Source organism: Gossypium hirsutum, chromosome A06, assembly GCF_007990345.1.
Source record: "Gossypium hirsutum isolate 1008001.06 chromosome A06, Gossypium_hirsutum_v2.1, whole genome shotgun sequence".
Taxonomy (NCBI): domain Eukaryota; kingdom Viridiplantae; phylum Streptophyta; class Magnoliopsida; order Malvales; family Malvaceae; genus Gossypium; species Gossypium hirsutum.
This window is the reverse complement of record NC_053429.1, coordinates 17348635-17371098: the sequence shown is the minus strand read 5'-3', so window position 1 is coordinate 17371098 and position 22464 is coordinate 17348635. Positions and strand designations below refer to the sequence as shown.

Sequence of the window (22464 nt, the reverse complement as noted above, 5' to 3'; positions counted from 1 at the left end):
AAGGAAAAGATTCGTGTACTTGGCTCAAGAGTTTTGCTTTTAAGATCTTTAGGATTCTTGAATGTGTAAGGCTCTAAGGTCAATGCTAAACAGAAACTTAAGCAAGCTTGATTGGTACTTTTTGGTTATCAGGATACTCTGCTGCAGGTTTCAATTAAATGGCCAGTTAGTTTTCCATTTTTTGATTGAATAGTCATGCTTCCTTGATTAAACTTTAACCTTAAAGAGACTTAATATTAAATAGATTCCATATTAGTTCTTCCTTTTGGAGCATTCTCATTAACCAACCTGATAGCTGCATTTTAGTTTATTTGGCCAATTAGTGATTACCGCCCATAATTACTACACTTGGCAGTTGCAGTATCACTGTAATCTATTGTACAGCCCTTAATTAATATGTTGTTCTGTTGCATCTATAGTTTATTGAAATTGTCAAACTATCTCTTATGTGGCTAATTGTAGATGAAAAATCATTGTTTCAATAGGCTGATCAATTAGGAACCATAGTCGAGATCCTTGTAGAAGATGGCAAAGCAGTAAGCGTTGATACGGTGAGTATTCTTTGCTACCTTGATTCCAAATAATGTATATGGAAGGATGGGTGGGTATTGAATTGTGGATTTGAAGTAAATTTGATTGTTTTTGTCCTTTTTGTCTTGGTTTTCTGTAGGAATATTCTGTAAATATTTTAGGAATATTTTGTAGATATTTTTTTATTAAAATCCCTTATTTTAAGGGTTCATATCTCCTATTTAGTATCTTTCCTAACTTAGAGTTTCCTAAAGTAGTGTCATAGGTTGTATATAAAAACTCTGATTTATGTTCTATTTAGTATAAAATACTCTGATTTTTACATGGTATCAACTTAGGTTACGATTTCTTTTTCAACCTAGACCATGTCCGAAACTCCTTCTCCTACTTCGGAGATTACTTCAAATCCAGAAAATTTTTCTGGTTCCGATGCTCCATTAGATTCGTCTGGTCTGACTATCACCTGCCATCGATTGAATGGCAACAATTTTCTTGAATGGTCCCAATCGGCTAAGATTTTTCTCTTGAGCAGAGAAAGATTGGACTATGTTACTGGTGAAATCAAGAAGCCTGCTGTGACTGATGCTGGTTTTGCTAAGTGGATGCGTGACAATGGTCAGGTTATGACTTGGCTCCTTAATTCCATGACCCCGAGTATAAGCAGAAACTTTCTTCTTTACACTACAGCCGCTGAAATTTGGAGTGCAGTCCGCGAAACCTACTATAGCACGGATAACATTGCTGAATTATATCATGTTGAAGATCAAGCAGCCACCTTTAAACAAGGAACCATGCCTGTTACTCTCTACTACAATACCCTTACTGCTCTTTGGCAACAATTAGATTTGTATGTACATTATGATTGGGTAGATCCAAGAGATGCTGCTCTTTATCAGCAAATTGTTACTCAATGAAGACTTTTTCAATTTCTCCAAGGCTTAAATAAGGACCTGGATGAGGTTCGCGGCAGGGTCCTGGCTATTTCTCCTCTTCCCTCCCTTCGAGAGGCTTTCTCTATGGTCAAGAAGGAAGAAAGCCGAAGGTGTGTGATGCTGTCTGATGAACCATATTCCACTTCTGAAAGATCTGCCTTACTGACCCATCAATCATCTCCCTCTTCCAAACGGGGGAGACCTTGGTGTGATCATTGCAAAAAGCCCGGCCACTCTAAGGAGAAGTGTTGGAAGCTTCATGGTAAGCCTCAGGACTGGAAGTCCAAGCACTCTCGAGATAATAAATCAAGCCTTGTTGCCACCTCTGTCACTAGTTTCACTAAAGAACAGATTGCTGAACTTCAAAAACTATTTGGAAAGTTTCAAGGGTCTTGTGAGGGTAATCTGGTCATAAAAGATCCAGAAGGTAACCTTTCTTCTACTGCATTTTTCTCCTCCCAGTTGACTCCTAATTGGATCCTCGATTTTGATGCTACGGATCATATGACTGGTAACAAGGCATTGTTTCACAATTTTTTCCATACCTTTGGTAAAGTTGTCAAAACGGCTGATGGTACCTTGTGCAAAATAGAGGGACATGGCACTGTTATTCTCAATGAACAGATTGCACTTAAAAATGTTCTCTTTGTACCAAATCTGGCGTGCAATCTCATCTCTGTTAGTAAATTGTCCACAGACTTGCACTGCTTTATAATTTTTAATGATCGTGATTGTACTTTGCAGGCACTGAACTCGAAGAAGATGATTGGTAAGGCCAGCTTGCATAATGGTCTCTACATCCTCCCTACCTCTCCTAAAATCGAGATCTCCAAGTCATTTACCGCTTTAGGAAAAGTTGATACTGTTATGTTATGACACTTTCGTTTAGGCCATCCTAGTTTCCAATACCTTGTAAAATTGTTTCCTGCTCTATTCATTAATAAAAGGCCTAATTTTTTTTCTTGCAAAGTTTGCTCTCTTGCCAAACATACTAAATCATCTTATTTTCCTTCTACATACAAGCCTTCTTACCCTTTTGCTTTGATCCATAGTGATATTTGGGGCCCTTCTCGGGTGAAGAATGCTGATAATTGTAAGTGGTTTATCACTTTTATTGATGATCACAGTAGGATAACTTGGATTTATTTGCTGAAAGATAAATCTGAAACTGCTAGTGTTTTTGTGCAATTTTATAACATGGTTCTCACTCAATTTGGGTCTAAAATCCAGCTCTTTAAATCTGATAATGGCAGTGAATTTTTTGCTAGGTCTTTAGGTGATTTTTTTTAAGGAAAAGGGCATAGCTCAGATTAGTTCTTGTGTTGGAACCCCACAGCAAAACGGCATTGCCGAAAGAAAAAATAGGCACCTTCTTGAAGTTACTCGTTCTCTTCTATTTACCACTAATGTTCCTAAATATTTGTGGGGGGAAGCCTTATTAACTGCCACATATTTAATCAACCGGATGCCTAGTAAGGTTTTAAAATTTCAAACGCCTCAATCTATATTTTTGCAGCACTTTCCTCATTTTAAGCCTATCTCCTCCATTCTACCACTTAAAATTTTTGGCTGCACTGTTTTTATCCAAAATATTGCTCCTAATAAGTCCAAGTTAGATCCTAAGTCTTTAAAATGTGTATTGGTTGGGTATTCTTCACTTAAGAAGGGTTATAAATGCTATCATCCTCCTTCTAAACGATTTTTCACCACTATGGATATAACATTTTATGAGCAGGATTCCTATTTCACTCAGGCTGAAATTCAGGGGGAAACATGGAGTGATTTTCAGCCACAACAGGTATCTCCTCCTAATCTTCATTCTCAACCTTCAGAATTGCCATCTTGTTCGCCATTACCTGTAGATCTGTCACTTGTGAATGCTCCCATTGATTCTCCTGTAGTACCTATGACTAATTCACTTACACCTACTTTAAACACTCTTCCTAAAAATACACCTACTCCAATTGACAGTCTTCAAAAAACACCACCATCCAAACAGCTTCGTGTCTACACAAGAAAAAGAAGACATATCCCTAAGACTGTTTTGCAATCTGATTCTTGCCGAGAATTGGATTTGGGTCCAGCTGCCGAAATGGAAGAAGAAATCAGTAAGTCCACTACTCTAGATGACTTTCCTATTGCTATTAGAAAAGGGGTTAGACAGTGCACCAAGCATCCTATTGAAAAATTTACTGGTTATAATTCATTGATGCCGTCTTTTCAAGCATTTACAGCAACTTTGGATAAAGAACAGGTTCCGACAAGCATAGCTGAAGCTCTAAAGGATCCAAAATGGAGAAGGGCTGTTGAAGAGGAAATTTGTGCACTAGAGAAAAATGCTACTTGGACCATTACAGACCTTCCTCAAGGAAAAAAGGTTGTCGGCTGTAAATGGATCTTTGCTGTAAAGTATAACTCTAATGGCAGTATCCAACGATACAAAGCTAGACTAGTGGCCAGAGGTTTCACGCAAACATATGGGATAGACTTCACAGAAACTTTTGCACCTGTGGCAAAGCTTAACACTATTCGAGTACTCCTAAGTTTGGCTGTAAATTGCGATTGGAAATTACACCAACTTGATGTAAAAAATGTATTTCTTAATGGCAAGCTTGAGGAAGAAGTCTATATGCAATTGCCACCTGGCTCAAAGTCTATTGAAGGTAGCAACAAGGTTTGCAAGCTCAACAAGTCTCTATACGGGTTAAAACAATCACCCAGAGCTTGGTTCGAGAGGTTCACTAAAGTCATTCTTCAAAATGGCTACAAGCAGTCCCTTGCCGATCATACGCTTTTCATCAAGGTAACTTCTACAAATAAGAAAGCTATCCTAATTGTGTATGTGGATGACATCATTCTTACTGGAGATGATGAGGAAGAGATTAGCAATTTGAAGAAGTTGTTAAACAGGGAATTCGAAACCAAGAACTTGGGAAAGCTAAGGTATTTCCTAGGAATGGAGGTGGCAAGATCAAAAGAAGGACTTGTGATCAACCAGAGAAAGTATGTACTTGATTTACTCAAAGAAACTGGTTTTCTTGGTTGTAAGCCGGCTGATACACCAATGGAGGCAAACTTGAGATTCAATAAAGAAGATGAGTCCTTAGTAGATAGAGAGAAATTTCAAAGGTTAGTTGGGAAACTAATCTACTTATCCTTGACAAGGCCAGATATAGCTTTTCCCGTAAATGTGATAAGTCAACACATGACTAATCCTACTGAAGAGCATATGGCAGCAGCAAATAGAATTCTCAAGTACTTGAAGAAAACTCCAGAACACGACTTAATGTTTAAGAAGACACAAGACAGAACTGTTAAGATTTTTACAGACTCTAGTTGGGCTGGAGATCTCACTGAAAGAAGATCCACTAGTGGGTACTGCACTTTTGTTTGGGGTAACCTTACAACTTGGAGAAGTAAGAAACAATCTGTTGTTTCAAGAAGTAGTGCTGAAGCTGAATTTAGAGCACTAGCTTTAGGGATATGTGAAGGAATTTGGCTACTTAAATTACTAAAAGAACTTGGCACAAATCAGGAGGATCACTTTGAAGTTTTGTGTGATCATCAATCTGCCATTCAGATTGCCAAGAACCTAGTTCAACATGACCGAACAAAGAATGTTGAAATTGATAGGCATTTTATTGCTGATCAAGTCAACAAAAAGACAGCCACTCTTTCTTACATTCCTTCAGAAGGACAGATTGCAGACATTCTTACCAAGGCTTTGCCAAAACCTGTGTTCAATAAATTCCTATTCAAGCTGGGATTATACAATGTATATTCTCCAGCTTGAGGGGGAGTGTAGGAGTATTCTGTAAATATTTTAGGAATATTTTGTAGATATTTTTTATTAAAATCCCTTATTTTAAGGGATCATATCTCCTATTTAGTATCTTTCCTAACTTAGAGTTTTCTAAAGTAGTGTCATAGGTTGTATATAAAAACTTTGATTTATGTTCTATTTAGTATAAAATACTCTGATTTCTACATTTTCTATTGCTCAGAAATTCTTTTTTGTCATCTTTACAGCCTCTGTTCGTGATTGAACCTTCAAATAAGACTGTGAGTAACAAAGTAAAAGGTAGGAAGGACAAGCAGGCAAGCAGGTTGAGTTGGTGGGATTTTTCTTCCTAGTAATGTAGTTTGGATTCATTAAATGGGCAACTTCTTTTGTAGTTTGGTAGCTTATTATGTACTTTTAGTCTTACTGCTATAGTAAATAAAAATGTTATGGAAACAAGTGTTATTATATTCTTCTAGTACGAGACACTTCATGCTTTTTACTTTCCCTTGTTCAAATAAAAACATTATTCAAACAAAGGAACAAATTGAGTTCAAACAAAAAAAGTGATTGAAAATGAATATGATTATATAGGGGCTATCGAATATGATTGGCATACTTTTGAATATGAAATTAAAATATAGAATTAAACTAAAACCAAATTCAAATAAAAGAAATAACAAGAAGGCGAGTAAAAAAATTTGAAATTTTAATTAGCTTTTATGAGAAAAAGTAATTAATAAAAATATGTCGTTTTCTTTTTCTTTTCCTAAAAATACATTAAAGACATGGCTTTTTTTTAGCTTTACAAGTATCTTCAAACACGACTTTAGCTAGTATCAATGAAGAAATTTTCAAAGAAAACCAAAATGACTAGTAATTAAAAATGCTTTTAAACCTAGTAGAATAATTAAATTATTTATTTCACTAATGATATTTTAGCATATTAAATATGTATTGCAGTTTAAAGTAATAAAGTAGATTATATATTATTTTTATAGTATTATATATTATGATTTTTTAATTCGTATTATTAAAAAATTATATTTAATAATAATTATGTTAAAATATGGTTAAATCATTTATTATTTTTATTAAATTATTTTTAATAATAATCTTATTAAAATTTAATAACAATAACAATAATCATCTACTTTTAAAAAAATCTGTTAAAGGTATTATGGTCATTTTAGTTTTTTTCCTTATGCTATTACAACATCATTCCATTCAACCAAACACTATAATACTATTACAGTTCTATTCCATTCCATTCAACTAAGCAGTTGAATTACTGATTACAGCTCTATTCAATTACAACCCTATTCAATTACAGCCTTATTCTATTACAGTGAACCAAACGTACTGTAAATATGTAATATGAGTCAGTTAATAAGCTACTGATGTAGACAATCCAAAGCTGCCGAAGCCATTAAGAGACTCAGGGGCCATGGTCCCCTAAGGCTTAAGATTCTTCAATTTTCTCTTATATATACATACTACGACCCTCCCAAATATAAAAGTAGGTTCCTCCAATATTAGAAGTAATATTAAAAAAAATTATTTTGAGAAAAAATAGAGGAAAAATCTCTTGAAGATGCGAAATTTGGAGAGTTTCTTATGGATACTTTTGTTGTTTATATTAAGTGAGAGATTGCTGAACTTTTTGATTGAGACTCTATATTTAGTGATTTTATTTCCTTAAAAAAATGTTGTGCACAATTTTGAGTAATGATATGCTATTTCTTCCTAATTGTTCTTTTTAAATATGTATTCATGCTACTTATTTTAACTTATATATATATTTGAAAATATAATGTGTGCTCCTGCAAGAGTTTTAAATGCCTGTTTATTTAATTGGCTGGATATGTGTGCTTAAATGCAGAGAAAGCTAATCATGGATAAATGCATTATGGCTAGTTAATAGAGAGGATGATTTTATAAGAGTTTTAGTTTTTCGACCAGATTAAATTATGTCAATCGCTAACAAACTTGATCATTCAGAAACTGCCCAATTGACTTGAAAGAAGCAATTTCAAGTGTCATTTTCGCATCTGCAAGGTGTGAGGAGATACCAAAACTCAAGGATGTCACCAAACATCTTACAACAAAATACGGAAAAGATTTTACTACTTCCGCTCTTGAACTGCATCCTGATTCTGGTGTTGGTCGAATGGTGAGTTTTCATGAACATAAACGGGTTAACAAACATTTATTGAAATGTAACTTAAAGTTCTATAATACTACTATTGATTGATCCTTTCCTTTTAGTTGGTTGACAAGTTATCTGTCAAAGCACCAGATGGCCCAACCAAACTCAAAATTTTGACTGCAATTGCTGAGGAACACAACATTAAGTGGGACCCTGAATCATTTGGAGCAAAAGAGTCAAAGGTTTATGACAACTTGATGGTAAGAGTAGAATAGTCCAAATTAGGTTTTTTTTTTTGGTTTGACGTGCCAACATACAATCAATGCTTAGGATCATTCTTGGAGAAATATGGTCGAATGTCATTTGTTTGTTAGAGATGGAATGGTTTGCTTGAAAACTTATTTCTTTCCATATGAATTTGCTTGTGCAGAATGGACCAAGTACTTTACCAGAGGCCACCAAAATTTCGGCAGGTCCTCATAATACCCAAGCTTCAACAAGTTATTATGTACAGAGACCTCCTAGTGTTCAAGATCCAAAACACATTGCTAAAAGTGATGTGCCCTCAAGCTTCTATCAGCACAAATCAAGATTATCTCTTCATCCTAAAAACTTTGATTATTCAAATACTAGTGCCAATAATTCAATCTCCTCTGTAGCTTACCATCCAAGATCAAAACTTCAACGTATGTTAATTAGAATAGAACTTGCATATGATTCAATTCTTTTGGTCTTTTTTTATTATTTATTTATTTATCATCATCATCATCATTATTTGGGTGCTTTCCTTAGCAGAACCTGAAAATCAAGGGATGGAATTTGAATTCTCAAATACTAGTGCCAATAATTCAATCTCCTCTAGAGCTTATCCTCCAAGATCAAAACCTCAACCAATGTTGATTAAATTAGAACTTGCTTCTTTCAATCCTTTTTTCTTTTTGACTTATAATTACATATTTGAGTACTTTTCTTTGCAGAAACTGAAAATCGAGGGATGGAATTCAGGAATTCAACTTATAGGAATGAGAGTGCTTCACCTAGGGAACATGGGAATATGGAATTCAAGGATGCTACTGCTGCTGCTCAGGTAGCTGCAGAAGAGCGAGCGAGTATGGCTGCTCCAGCTACTGCTGAACTTTCAAGTCATGGAAATATTGCCCCTCAGTACTCAATGGAATCTAACATATCAGGTCATGGTATGAGAGACGAGGAACCAAGAAAATATATTGGCTCGGCCTCTCAGTATGAATATCTTGCTAGACATCCAGTTGATACTTCCTTTCATGAAAGGAATTCTACAAAGTATGAACAAACTGACAGAAACGAACAACATAATCGAACAGGAGAGACTGAAAATGGTTTTACTAACTTTGTGAAGAATGATGGTAAATCTACTCACTGTTCTTCTAAGTCGACTTTGGATTCCTTCAATGAAAAACCATCAGTGAATAATCAAATTCCAGATGCATATTCTCAAATAAACTCATCTGTAGGCAGGGAAATGGAACATTTTTCTGAAGTGACTATGAAGAGAAACTCAGGCAATGAGATGCAGTTTGTGAACGAATTGCATGGTATTAAGAATCTTCAGAATGTTGATGATCATGATGTGAGGGACTGTGAACAGTCAAGCTATTCTTCTCATTCTCGATCAAACACTTTCATCAATGATTGTGATGTCACCTCTAATTTAGATTGGCAAAAGTCAGAAAATGATAATAGAAACTCAGGTGAAAAGATGCAATTTGTGAATGAACTGCATGATAGAAAGAATTATGATGTTACTGATTATCATGAAGAAAGGATTGGGAAGCATTCAAGCTTTTCTTCATCTTCTAGTTCAAGTATTTTTAATGATGATGTTGATGTTGTATCAAATTTCAATCCTCAAAAGTTGGGAAATTTTTCTGTTGAGAATTCTGTTCTTCTCAATGATAAAGGAAGCCTTCAAAGAAACACAATTGAAACAACATATACTTGTGATAATGCCTAAGCAGTTTTTGATGATAATGCCTCAGCAGTTTTTGATGATGAAGGTACTTTTGATTTTGAGGAGGAGCACAAGGTACATGAAGACAATATGAACCTTTCATATCCATTTCAAAGATCATCGGCTCATCCATGTCCATGTACAAATTCTTTGGGCTTTAAGCAGAAGGTTGGATCACAAAAAGAGCCCTATTCACAATCGCATATTTTCTCAGAGCAGCGGTCTACTCCTGTCTTCTTTGAAAGTTCATCAAGCTCGACAGTTCCTTCACATGGAAATGACTTGCCTCCAACTTTTGATAAGTATGGCCCTAGCTCAGAAAGTGAAGATGAAGTAGACAAGTCTGATAGGAACAACAATCCTAGTATAGGGAGTCAGAAAAGGAATATGGATTCCCACCAAGCTGAAAACAGTGTTTTCAATCAACGGTTGGCTGGGGGCATGGAAGATACTGAACTTTCTAATGATTCTAGTCCGGAAGAAAGTAAGGAATTGAACTTTGGGAAGTTGATAGGTGGCCTTCGAAATAAGGGCTATAGGCATCCACCATATTTAAAGATTCCTCAAGGGAGTGCTTTATCCTCTGGAGAGGCAGAGAATGATACATCTGCTAGAATTAAACAAACATCCCCACCCCTAGCTGTGGAGGATTCAATTAGTACTAGATTTTACAATCAAGAATGGTGCAGTAGGAAAGGGAGTGGTGAAGTGAGTCAAAAACTCAACAAGAGAATATCAGTTACTTGTGTTGATTCTAGTGATGATGACTTTGAGGAGGAAAGACCAAAACAGACTTTTAGTAGCACTCGAGACCTATACAACATACTGCCAAGCTCTGAAGAAAATAAAAGATCAACCTCAAGGGTCCCCATGCCATATTTTGATTCAGGAAATAGTGATTCCGATGAAGATCTTCCTAAAACACGTTCAAAGGTTCATTCAAGCATTGGTTTTTCTCACAAGACAACTGCCTCCCCGAATTCAGGAAAAGGTTCCACTCTTAAAGCTACAGTTTCCTCCGAATCGACGCTAGTTTCTAACCCCATACCATATTTTGGTCCAGGAAATAGTGATTCTGATGAAGATCTTCCTAAAACAAGTTCAAAGGCTCGTTCAAGCACAATTTTTTCTCATAGGACAACTGCCTCTCCAAATGCACGAAGAGGTTCCACTCTTAAAACTACAGTTTCCTCTGAATCGAAGCTAGTTTTTGACCCCATGCCACATTTTGGTCCAGGAAATAGTGATTCTGATGAAGATCTTCCTAAAACAAGTTCAAAGACTCGTTCAAGCATGATTTTTTCTCATAGGACAACTGCCTCTCCAAATGCAAGAAGAGGTTCCACTCTTAAAACTACAGTTTCCTCTGAATCAAAGGTAGTTTCTGACCCCATGCCATATTTAGGTCCAGGAAACAGTGGTTCTGATGAAGATCTTCCGGAATCAAGTTCAAAGGCTCATTCAAGCACTGGTGTTTCTCATAAGAGAAATGACTCTTCTTCAAATTCACGAAGAGGTTCCACTCTTAAAACTACAGTGTCCTTTGAGCCAGCGGTAGTTTCCGATTATGGTGGGGAGAAGAATTCCTCCTCAAGGAGTTGTAGTGCTGATGAAGCACTACCGGAGCTTCAGTCTCATAAAAGGAACTCAGATAACAGGAAAAGCTTTCAAAACTCCCAGTTGGCACCACAGACCAAAACGAATTCGTCTGATGGATCTTCAAAGTCATCAGAAAATGAACAGCCGTCTACTTCTGTCCCAATGATTGTATCATCAAGTAGCGCAGAAAGTTCGAAGGTTCAAAATTCAACCGAAGAGAGGCCAAGTTATGTTCACCCCAAGCTTCCTGATTATGATACTTTGGCCGCACATTTAAATTCTCTCAGGCAGAAGCACCAATGAATATGTATTGTATTTGCATTCTGATATGCAGTTTACCAATATTACTACTGATTTCGATGTGCATGTTTATACATGTTCTTTTCGAGGTTTATAGGAATCCAACTTTATTTGTTTATTGATTTGATTTCATAAACTTGTTTGGTTTGTGACTTGTAGTATTGCAATAAAATGTTCAAGTCTTTTGTGATTCAGTCTCGTGTTTTCGATTTATATTAGCATGCAATATCATCCGTTCTAGTAAATGTAAACATGTTTGGTTGGATGGAATTGCTATTCTATTCCTGCCCTATTCCGCGTGCTACAGTAATTCTCAAGTTTGGTTCACCTTTTAGGTGATTCCACAGCTTTGCTATTACACCCATATTCCCTCAGCTGTTGTAATAGGTATTAAGGGTGCGTTTGGTTCGCTGTATTGGATTAGAGGTGTATTGGATTAGAGGTGTAATAGCTAATCCACTGTTTGGTTGAATGTAATGGAATAGAGGCGTAATAGTAATCTTGTGTTTGGTTGAATGGAATAGAGGTGTAATAGCATAATGGAAAAAACTAAAATGACTAGAATACCCTTAGCATAAAATTGTTTTGGTAAATGATTATTGTTATTGTTATTTAAATTTTAATAAGATTATTATTATCAGTCATAAATATTTTAATCATATTTAAACATAATTATAATTAAATATATTTTAATTAAAATATATAATTTAATAAAATTCTTATAATTAGCAGAAAATTGTTTTGGTAAATGATTATTGTTAATGTTATTTAAATTTTAATAAGATTATTATTATCAGTAATAAATATTTTAATCATATTTAAACATAATTATTACTAAATATATTTTAATTAAAATATATAATTTAATAAAATTCTTATAATTAGCAGAAATTTGTTATTGTTATTTAAATTTTAATAAGATTATTAATATCAATAATAAATAATTTAATCATATTTAAACATAATTATTATTAAATACATTATAATTTTGGTATATAATTTAATAAAATTCTTAATAATTCATATTCTTATATGAATTTACTCAAATCATAATATATGATAAATGAAAATTTGAAATAATTAATATTAAATATATTTTAATTAAAATATATGATTTAATACAATTTAAAATAATTATTATTAAATATAATTTCATAAAATGTTCTTATGAATTTATAAAAATAAAAATATAACTTGAGAATTATTTTCTGCATAAACATAATTAACTTATACTAAGAAAAAGTTAGATGAAAATGAAATTGTACATCATAATCCATATGTTATATAGTTTTACAACATCAAAAAGTTTGAACATTGATATTTAATGGTGAGAAAGAAATCTTCTGACCCATTCCAATCGGGCAACAGAAGGTAAACTAAAGAAAACGATCATTTGATTTGGATGATCGGGAATTTTACTCAAAGCATCATACCGCTGATCGTCGGTTAAACCTTCAATTGACCATAAGGCTGAATATAAATTTGAAGCTTTCTCTTCCATCTTCTCTTCTGACTTCTACTGATTTTAACATGGCTTTTTTTTAGCTTTACAAGTATCTTCAAACACGACTTTAGCTAGTATCAATGAAGAAATTTTCAAAGAAAACCAAAATGACTAGTAATTAAAAATGCTTTTAAACCTAGTAGAATAATTAAATTATTTATTTCACTAATGATATTTTAGCATATTAAATATGTATCGCAGTTTAAAGTAATAAAGTAGATTATATATTATTTTTATAGTATTATATATTATGATTTTTAATTCGTATTATTAAAAAATTATATTTAATAATAATTATGTTAAAATATGGTTAAATTATTTATTATTTTTATTAAATTATTTTTAATAATAATCTTATTAAAATTTAATAACAATAACAATAATCATCTACTTTTAAAAAAATCGGTTAAAGGTATTATGGTCATTTTAGTTTTTTTCCTTATGCTATTACAACATCATTCCATTCAACCAAACACTATAATACTATTACAGTTCTATTCCATTCCATTCAACTAAACAGTTGAATTACTGATTACAGCTCTATTCAATTACAACCCTATTCAATTACAGCCTTATTCTATTACAGTGAACCAAACGTACTGTAAATATGTAATATGAGTCAGTTAATAAGCTACTGATGTAGACAATCCAAAGCTGCCGAAGCCATTAAGAGACTCAGGGGCCATGGTCCCCTAAGGCTTAAGATTCTTCAATTTTCTCTTATATATACATACTACGACCCTCCCAAATATAAAAGTAGGTTCCTCCAATATTAGAAGTAATATTAAAAAAAATTATTTTTGAGAAAAATAGAGGAAAAATCTCTTGAAGATGCGAAATTTGGAGAGTTTCTTATGGATACTTTTGTTGTTTATATTAAGTGAGAGATTGCTGAACTTTTTGATTGAGACTCTATATTTAGTGATTTTATTTCCTTAAAAAAATGTTGTGCACAATTTTGAGTAATGATATGCTATTTCTTCCTAATTGTTCTTTTTAAATATGTATTCATGCTACTTATTTTAACTTATATATATATATTTGAAAATATAACGTGGAGCAAAATTTTTATTTAATTTTTTGTAGTATAATTAACATATATAATATATGTTATAGGAATTTCCTCTTTATGTAGCACGTTGAATTTTAAGTTAGCACTCACAAAGTTAACATTCTGGTTCCACCACTATATTTATGTTTTTTTGGTTCGGATGATATATTTAAAACAGTTGGAATTTATGTTTTGAATGCAATGATAAATTTACATACTTAAATTAGATATTATTTCACATTCACATTCAGTGTCATTTACATATTTGTCCAAATATATAAGAAAAAATTAATAATAAATAGGGTTAAATAAGGAAATCAGGCAATTCAAATTGTAGTATTTAGTTCAATTTTGGTTTGTTTTTTACTTTTTTTTAATTTAATTCAGTTTTGGTTCAATTATTATTTAAATACATTTGGTTTAATTTGTTTTTTCTTCACAAAATTTTTAAAAAAAATCTACAATTATTTGAATTGAATTAAATTTTTATTTAAATTATAATTATTTTCATAATATAAAATAAATATTTTATATATTAAATTAGTGAAAATGACTGTAAAATGCTATATATATATTGAAAACAAATTAAAATTGATAAACCAAACCAATCCAAACTTGTAAAATTCAATTTAATTTGGTTTGATTATGTTTGGTATTCATTTTGGTTTAATTTGAATTTAAAAAAATTAAAAAATTTCTCCAAAACACATTTCAACCTATACATTTGAAAGTAATTAGTCTATTTGTGAAAGTTGTGAATTTAGTTTATATATTTTAATTTGGTTATTTTTAGTTTCTGTACTCTTTAATTTTTAAAATTTCAGTCCTTACTAAATGATAACGGTTAAATTCATTAATTAAGTTTTAAACTATTTTCAAAATTTGATGTGGAAAACATATGATCACATGTGTAATGTCATATCAAGTATCAACTTGTCATTTCTACATATTACTCAATAAAAATTCAATTAATGGATTAATGACTATCCTCACGTCAAGATTAAAATTCCAAAGTTTGAAAAATATAAGGATTTAGAAGGATCAAATTAGATAATATGGACTAAATCTACAATTATATGTGTAATATGGGACTAGGAATTGAATTTAACCAAATAGATTTAATTGCTATCGTTTGAGACAGATTAAAATTTCAAAATTTTAAAAATATAAGGACTAAATTTGAGCAATTCAAAAAAAAAACTAAAATTGATCAAATTATAGTTTATAGACTAAACCACACCTTTCATGAAATATAGAGACTAATAATATAATTTAACCTTGGAAAGTTGGTAAGTAGGCTATGATTTGGAGATAGAGAGTTAGAGCTAGGGGTAGGTGAGTATTCGACCGAATTGAGTGGAAAATTTTTAATAATCAAGTTGGTGAGTCTTATTTTATCATGTTAACTCAATTCGAAAATTTTTCGAATTGAGTTGAGTGAAATGAAATTCAAGTTGAATCGAATTGAGTGAAATTGTTCGAGTTAAATTAAAAAATTAAACATGTCAAATTAAAATCTTGATACAATATAATTAATTCCATGTTAGAGCACAAAAATTTGAAACCATAAATATTTGAAAAAAATTTCAAAGCAAAATAAGAAAAAAAAACAAGAGATTTTAGTATGATAAACTTGAACCATTAATTAACTTATTTATATCTCCAAAATTATTATTTTTAACTTTCTTTATATATTCTTTAGAATTTTTTTAAAATTTCTTTTTAAAACTTTTAATATATATATGTCAGAATTTTTAAATATTTTGAATTGTTTTATAATTTTTGTTGTGAGAGACAAACTTACTCATTTTCAAAATTGACAAGGACCAAAGGGGTATTTACACTAATTTATTATTTGAATTATTCGAGTTGTTCGAATTATTCGAATTACAAAATTCAACTTGACTTGAACTCGAAATTCGAATTATTTTTTCAAATTGACTAAAAAACTAAATAATTCAAATAATTCAATTTGATTAATTTAAAATTTAAAAAAAATTATTATTTTTAAATCCAACCAAGTTTTGCGGAAGCAGTCAAATGCAATTGAGGGTTATCAATTCCTTTTCTTTAACAAGAATTAGGGTAAAAGGTAGCAACACCTTCTTCCCATACCTACTGGGTAATAATTCAAACTTCGGCATATTAGTAATTCTTGTCCTAATTATAATACTCAAAATTTTCGGTACAAAAAATGGTATTGTTTCAGTAATATACATGGTAAATTTATTAAGAAAATAGATTGAGTGTATTAAAATTTGGTTTGACAATAAATTAAAATAAAATAATTTAAAATTTGATGGAAGTTAGAGAACTAAAAGTGAAAATAAACCATAAGAAGCGAAATTGGAAAATAATGGTATGAAGTAAATTAAATTAAGTGTAACATCCTTGAAGATGAAAATAGTGTCAGTGTTAGAATAGTGAAAAAGGTAGTTGGAGATTATAAGAAATCAAAAAGACTTTTGGATTTAGAGAAATTAAATTAAGGTATTGAACAAATTGTAAAAGTGTGAGAGTTGTAACAATCTAAAAGATAGTTGTGTCGGAAATAGTAATTTTAGAATCCCGTTCTCTAATGATCGAGTTCGTAAATATTATTAATTAATATTTACGAGCTAATTATAATGTTATATTAAATTTTGGTATGATGAATTTGTTAATTAGATAATTGGTTAAGGAACAAGTATATTACTCTAAAATCAGTCGTAAACCAAACTCATAAATACTTTTATAAAATATTTAAAGAATTAGTATATAAGTGAATTAAATTTTAGATATTAATTAAGTGAATTTTTAATTAGAATCTAGGATCAATGATTAAAATGGAAATTACACCATTTTAAAATGCACAGTGGGCGGTTAGGTTGAAAGAATATTAGATTTATTACGAAAAAGTTTATTTAATTAAAGTATATTTATTTTATAACTTAAATATTTTAATGTATATTTTATGTAGGTGGAGAAAAGGAGAAAACGACATTATTCATCATCTTTTTCCTCCCAAGGCCGAAACAGAGAAAAAGAAAAACATAAGGGAGCGCTGGAAGCTTAAACCTTAATTGGTAGGTTCAATTTAGTTTATTTTCTTGTAATTTTTATGTTTTAGAAATTTTGGGAGTTTGATTTAGTTGATCGTGTGTTAAATTTTAAAAATTTTAAAGTTTATAAATAGTGCCATTGTTGAATCTTGAATTTCTTGATATTAAATGGTTAGATTTAAAACCTAGATATGAAAAATGACTAGTTTGTAAAATGGAAGTGGTTAGTTTTGAACATAGAGACTAAAGGGCAAATATTTCGACCTGCCGAATGTGTCTAGCAGATTGTCGGGTGCTTACACTATCCTGTTATTATTTCGGTAGTCTTTTTATTGTTTAAAGCTTGGTTTTATGACATGTAAATAGGTTTCAATATGGTTAAGTAGTAATTTTGTAAGATGATGAAATGGTCCTTATTTTGAATGTGTGTATAATAGGTATATAAGGCTTGGAGTGTATATGTTTGTAATTGGGAGTTTTCATGTGTTTGTATTATGAATGTGGTTGGTTCTTAACGCCTTATTAAAGTGCTTAAAATGTACAGAATGGGTATTATGGTTCACAAATGGTTGAAGCTTTCAAATGGTCATATTTGATTGTGAAAAGGGTTGGACTAGTGTGATATAAATGGTATGAAATTGTATCAATTGACTTGAATGGTTGATAATACTTATATAACTTTGTTGTGAAATGGTGCCAATGAGGCATATTGGCTAGTTGATTAGAGATTGTTATATGATATGTTTTGGACGAGTCTAAAAGTTGATAGATGTATATGTTTGGTTTGTTTGGAAGATTGGTTTTGATAACTTGCACTAAAAGACACATTTTGGTCCACATGGCTCCAGTGAGTTACACGGCTGGGTCACACGGTTGTGTGACTCCTGTTTTACATGATTATCTTTTAACTTCTGAAAATGTTACAACTTAGTTCTTATTCATGCTCGGGTCTACAAAAGAGCTTTCATAAGCTCAATTAAGGCTCGAATTTAATTGTGCATCTTAATGTCTAGGTATTTATGACATGATTGAATATTTGAATGACTTGTTTATAGTATACTTGATTAGAAATTTTAAAAATGTTACAAAAAAAATCTCTATTTGATTCATTTGAATAAGACCCGGAATTTTAAAAATATTCATTTGAATATTTGAAGATATTTTTGTAGAAAGATGTAGAATCATCCATCATCATTTCATTCTCTCTCCCACTTTTCTCATAGGCAATTTTAGCCAAGCTTTCCTTTTCTTTCATTCAGGTCCTTCTCTACCATTTTTCAACCCTTTCAAGCTCAAATTTCTAAATTCTTCCATGGATTCTTAGTGAAAACAAGAGAATAACTCCATGGCAAGACAAATTTCTTGTGAAACAAGGTAAGGGGTGTTACCCTAGCAGGACCACCGAATTTAATCATCCTTTGAATTATCAACTTTGTGTTAATTTATTCAGACTGTTCATTGGTTATATGCTTAGGATCGATCTTCCATCCATACTCAACTTTTCAATTTCTCTTTCTTTGGGTTGCCATCCTGCCAATTAAGCTCTTCACTGTCGATTTTAGTTGCTCTATTGATCTTTTGGATCATGAAATGTTAATGGTGGACATGGCTCCAGATTTTGAAACCATGCCCTTTTTTTCCATGTCTCTATTTTCAAGTCACAATTAGTTTCCATTATGAACTACAGAGCCAGTTTTGTAGAAATTGTTTTTACATTATATAATGTGAAGTTATTGTTAGGAACAATTTGAGAGGTATGGATAATGAAAAGAAAAGATCAGCAATTTTCAGCAAGGGGTTATTGCAAAGTGGAGAACTGTATCAGGTATTGCTCTCACTTAAATCATTTCATTTCTTTTTATCTTGTTTAGTTTCTTAAGACATTTTTCAATAATGTGACAGTATTTATTAGAGACTAATGTGTATCCACGTGAACCGGAGCTGTTGAAAGAGCTAAGGGATATGACTGCTACCCACCCAAGGTAGTAGATTACATTGTAAAATTACTGTGTTAGCTTATGAAATGAAATGAATTGAATTGATTTGTACTTAAATTGTTATTTTACAGGGCTATAATGGCTACTGCACCTGATGCAGGGCAGCTAATTGCCATGCTCTTGAAGCTTATAAATGCGAAAAGGACAATTGAAGTCGGAGTTTTCACCGGATACTCCCTTCTCCGCACTGCTCTTACAATCCCAGAGGATGGCAAGGTATATAATACATCTCTTCCACCAAGACTAATACCTTAGCCCGCAAGTAAGCAATCTGTAGAATTGACCTGTGGAGGTTTGAGGGCCATTTACTCAATGTCGTCTATATACTCTTTTTTACCATTTGTTTTTGTTTAGATTGTAGCCATAGATATGAATCGAGAGGCATATGAGATAGGGTTACCAGTTATCAGAAAAGCCGGTGTCGAGAACAAAATCGAATTCATAGAGTCAGAAGCTTTGCCGGTCCTTGACCAGCTCCTTGAAGATGTAAGGATGAAGTATTTTAAAATCCTTGTTCTTAGTTTTCATTCACTGTCCTTGCATTTGTCATTATTTCCTGTTTCAGCCTGGAAATGAAAACGGCTTCGACTTTGCTTTTATTGATGCCGACAAGATCAATTACTGGAAGTATCACGAGAGGTTGATGAAATTGGTGAAGGTTGGTGGGATTGTTGTGTATGATAACACACTGTGGGCGGGATCAGTTGCAATGCCGGAAGAGTGCACTCCAGAGATACTGAGAGAGGGCAGACAAAGAACACTGGAATTTAACAAGTTGCTGGCAGCGGATCCTCGTGTCGAAATTTCGCTTGCTCCATTAGGTGATGGGATCACAATCTGTAGGCGTATGCACTGAACTTATTATCCAAAGCTTAAACCATTTTAAACATGTTTGTGGTGGTTCCCTGTTCAATTACTATGTCAGTCAAGGAATAATGAAAGTTAAACAAAGAGTCACAAAGGCCACCATTTTCATTCATATGTTTGGTCTTGGGCTTTCGACTGCTTCTAGTCTAGGATGGTAATGGTTTGGTTAGATTTGTCCTCCAATTTTCTTCTATTTAATTTTTCTTTAACACTTAAATTTAAAATTGTTTGTTAAATTTCTCAAAAAAAAAGAAAAAGTAATGCCTATTAATTTTGTTGGTATGATATTTAGGTGGATGTCGTATCAATAAATAAATAATTTTTTAATATTTAAAATTTCAAAAAATATAAAAGATATAAATTTTTTTTAAATTTTTTAAAAATTAATTAATTATTGGGTGACAAGTAAAACATGCCTAAAAACAAATAACTAGCATAGCATTCAGTTGTCGTTTTAATCGCTTGTATGGCTTTTTAGACATTTGCAACAGTCATTGGAGATGTTATCGTAATTTTGGATACAACCTGAAAATGGCATTTTAGATATTAAAATGAAAAACATGACCATTATGTAAGTTGGTCAGATTCTGAATGGTAGTAATACCGTTTGAAACAATTCCTAACACCTTCCATTCAGCTGTCTTGTCTTATTTTCCCTTTTCCTCTTCAATTTTTCTCAATGGATGATCTTCCCCCATCTCTTGTCGTTGATATCCTCAGTCGTCTCACTGATTCTGCCGACGTTGCTCGGTGCCGAGTCGCCTCCAAAACACTCAACTCTCTCACTCGCGAGGTCCGTTCCCTTAACCTCCTCTGCACCTTGTCTCGCTACCTCAAATCCCGCTCGCCGGAGACCAAGGACCACGTCACTCCTTTCAAGGCAATCTTTAATAACCTTGTCGGCCAGGCTCCCTGTCTTAACTCAATCTCAATTGGAGTCGATAAATCGCTCAGGAATATCTCGTATGACGACGTGGATGACGAGTCGGATGATTTGTATTTGACTGATGTGGGGTTCGTCAAGGAGTGGTTGCCCAAGGTTTGCGGCGACCTAGGGAAGCTATCGATTTCGGATTTTTGGATACAGTCTTGCTGGAGGAAATCTCAGATTTTGAGCTTGATTTCTTCTTGTTGTGAGTTTCTTGGCGCCTGCAATTTCATTTTATTTCTTATTTGGTATTTGGATACACTATAATTAGTTTGAAATTGAACTTAATGGAGTCGTTTTAAGGTAAATTGTATTTGTGAAGCTTAAATTGTGTTAAAATTTTGAGAGATAGGATAGTGAATGATGGTTAAGCATACCTTTAGAAATGAACTCTGTTACTACTATCTCCCGGCCATTTTGAATCGCTTGTGTTCCAATTCAGTAAGAGCAATTATCCCGTTAACATATATACATAAACACAAAAAATATATATACAAAAATGGTAAACAATCTAATATAGTGAGTTGGGTTACTCGTACTGAACCAGTCCGGTCCGCATTCTTGATAACATAGGAAATAAATTCAGTGTCAGTTTTGTTTTGGTTCCATAAAAGATTAAAACTTTTCTCTTATTCTTTAAGTTATATTATTGCTTATGCAAAGGCCATTGCCTTTGTTTTTTTTGTGTATGTAGGCAATGGTCTTATGGAGCTAGAGGTGAAGAATGCTTGGCTCTCGGTTGATGGATTAAATCCAATGACTAGGCTAACAAGTTTGACACTTGAATTTATTAGACTTGAAGATGAGGACCTAAACAAAGTTAATGAATGTTTTCCTTCTCTTCAAGTTCTAAACTTGGTTGGCGTTGGAGGACTTAAAGATCCCAAGATTCATCTCTTGCATCTTAAATCATGCTTGTGGACGGTGTCAAATGCTCCTCTGTCTCTGACTATCTTTGCTCCCAACCTCGTGAAGCTCAGGCTAAAATGTATCAAGCCGAAATCTCTTGTTCTCGACACGCCATTGTTGTCAGATTTCCATCTTTCGGTCGAGGAAGCATCTGATTTTAGAGTGAAAGAGTTCCATAATTTGGGAAACCTTCACCTTGAATCTTCGAGTCTTTGCTGCCTCCTTGACATGTTTCCATCTGGTAAATCAGTTAGGAAGCTGACAGTGAATTCTCTCAATGGACTGCAACAATTAAATTTCGCTTGGAAGCAGTGTTTGATGTGTTTCCGAATGCAACATATCTTAATATAGGCCCTGGGGCTTGGTGTGAAGCTGAGAATTGCTTTCGGAAAGGAGGTTTGGAAGATAGGAATGCATTGAAGGAGTTGAGAGAGATAGTGGCAAATTTAGTTGTGTATGATATTGAAGTTACCCTTTCGTTTATATTCTCTATCTTGGATAAATGCACCAAGTTATCAGACATGGCATTACTCTTCCACCCTAAAGGAGATTATAAACTTGCTAGAAGTCTCATCCCTAGGTGTACAGCTTATTGTCCAAGAGTAAAATGGAGATGGGGAATACGGGAAGGGCCAAAAGACACCTGGGTCTCTGTTGGAATGTAATTTGGTTCTCTTTCCTCAAAAGGAAATAGAGAATGCTTAATCTTTTATATTCTGTGTGTTGTTTCTCTGGTTTAAATTAACCTTCCTTAGTGAAGATGGTGAAGGTTTTTCAGTAAATCTCAAAAGCTTAGAATAAAGATTTTTCTTCTTTTTCTTGTAAATACAATAGGATTATAGGTGACTGGTATGGTATAAAGACATCAGTAACTACATGACCTGT

At 32.8% G+C, this 22464-nt stretch overlaps 3 protein-coding genes across 5 annotated transcripts; all 3 read left to right on the top strand.

Moving 5' to 3' along the window:
* Window positions 1-7741: 7741 nt before the first annotated feature.
* Window positions 7742-11285, top strand: LOC121230479 (uncharacterized). Its single transcript, XM_041115372.1, has 4 exons — window positions 7742-7777; window positions 7824-8079; window positions 8371-9372; window positions 9415-11285. Exons 1-4 carry the CDS (start codon window positions 7742-7744, stop codon window positions 11283-11285), a joined length of 3165 nt encoding a protein of 1054 aa, XP_040971306.1.
* Window positions 11286-16785: 5500 nt separating this feature from the next.
* LOC107962681 (probable caffeoyl-CoA O-methyltransferase At4g26220) lies at window positions 16786-19854 on the top strand. 3 transcript variants are annotated; one of them, XM_016899157.2, is made up of 7 exons: window positions 16793-16902; window positions 18138-18252; window positions 18619-18703; window positions 18781-18860; window positions 18947-19091; window positions 19230-19361; window positions 19441-19854. In XM_016899157.2, exons 2-7 carry the CDS (start codon window positions 18224-18226, stop codon window positions 19729-19731), a joined length of 762 nt encoding a protein of 253 aa, XP_016754646.1. In that variant the 5' UTR covers window positions 16793-16902; window positions 18138-18223; the 3' UTR covers window positions 19732-19854. The 3 variants fall into 3 exon arrangements, with proteins under 3 accessions (XP_016754647.1, XP_016754648.1, XP_016754646.1); XM_016899158.2 differs by lacking the exon at window positions 18138-18252 and having other exon boundaries at window positions 16786-16902; XM_016899159.2 differs by lacking the exon at window positions 18138-18252 and having other exon boundaries at window positions 16786-16902; window positions 18609-18703.
* A 401-nt stretch (window positions 19855-20255) lies between these two features.
* Window positions 20256-22381, top strand: LOC107962682 (F-box/LRR-repeat protein At4g29420). The gene is made up of 2 exons (XM_016899160.2): window positions 20256-20875; window positions 21365-22381. Exons 1-2 carry the CDS (start codon window positions 20422-20424, stop codon window positions 21928-21930), a joined length of 1020 nt encoding a protein of 339 aa, XP_016754649.2. The 5' UTR covers window positions 20256-20421; the 3' UTR covers window positions 21931-22381.
* The last annotated feature ends 83 nt before the right edge of the window (window positions 22382-22464 follow it).

Bases quoted from the DNA above. Each gene is read 5' to 3' on its own strand.
- LOC121230479 (XM_041115372.1), top strand. From the start codon at position 7,742: ATGGTCGAATGTCATTTGTTTGTTAGAGATGGAATG. The intron at 8,080-8,370 runs GTATGTTAATTA...TTTTCTTTGCAG, and splicing joins TCCAAGATCAAAACTTCAAC to AAACTGAAAATCGAGGGATG. The intron at 9,373-9,414 runs GTGATAATGCCT...ATGCCTCAGCAG, and splicing joins AATTGAAACAACATATACTT to TTTTTGATGATGAAGGTACT.
- LOC107962681 (XM_016899157.2), top strand. From the start codon at position 18,224: ATGGCAAGACAAATTTCTTGTGAAACAAG. The intron at 18,861-18,946 runs GTAGTAGATTAC...GTTATTTTACAG, and splicing joins ATGACTGCTACCCACCCAAG to GGCTATAATGGCTACTGCAC. The intron at 19,092-19,229 runs GTATATAATACA...GTTTTTGTTTAG, and splicing joins CAATCCCAGAGGATGGCAAG to ATTGTAGCCATAGATATGAA.
- LOC107962682 (XM_016899160.2), top strand. From the start codon at position 20,422: ATGGATGATCTTCCCCCATCTCTTGTCGTTGATATCCTCAGTCGTCTC. The intron at 20,876-21,364 runs GTGAGTTTCTTG...TTGTGTATGTAG, and splicing joins GAGCTTGATTTCTTCTTGTT to GCAATGGTCTTATGGAGCTA.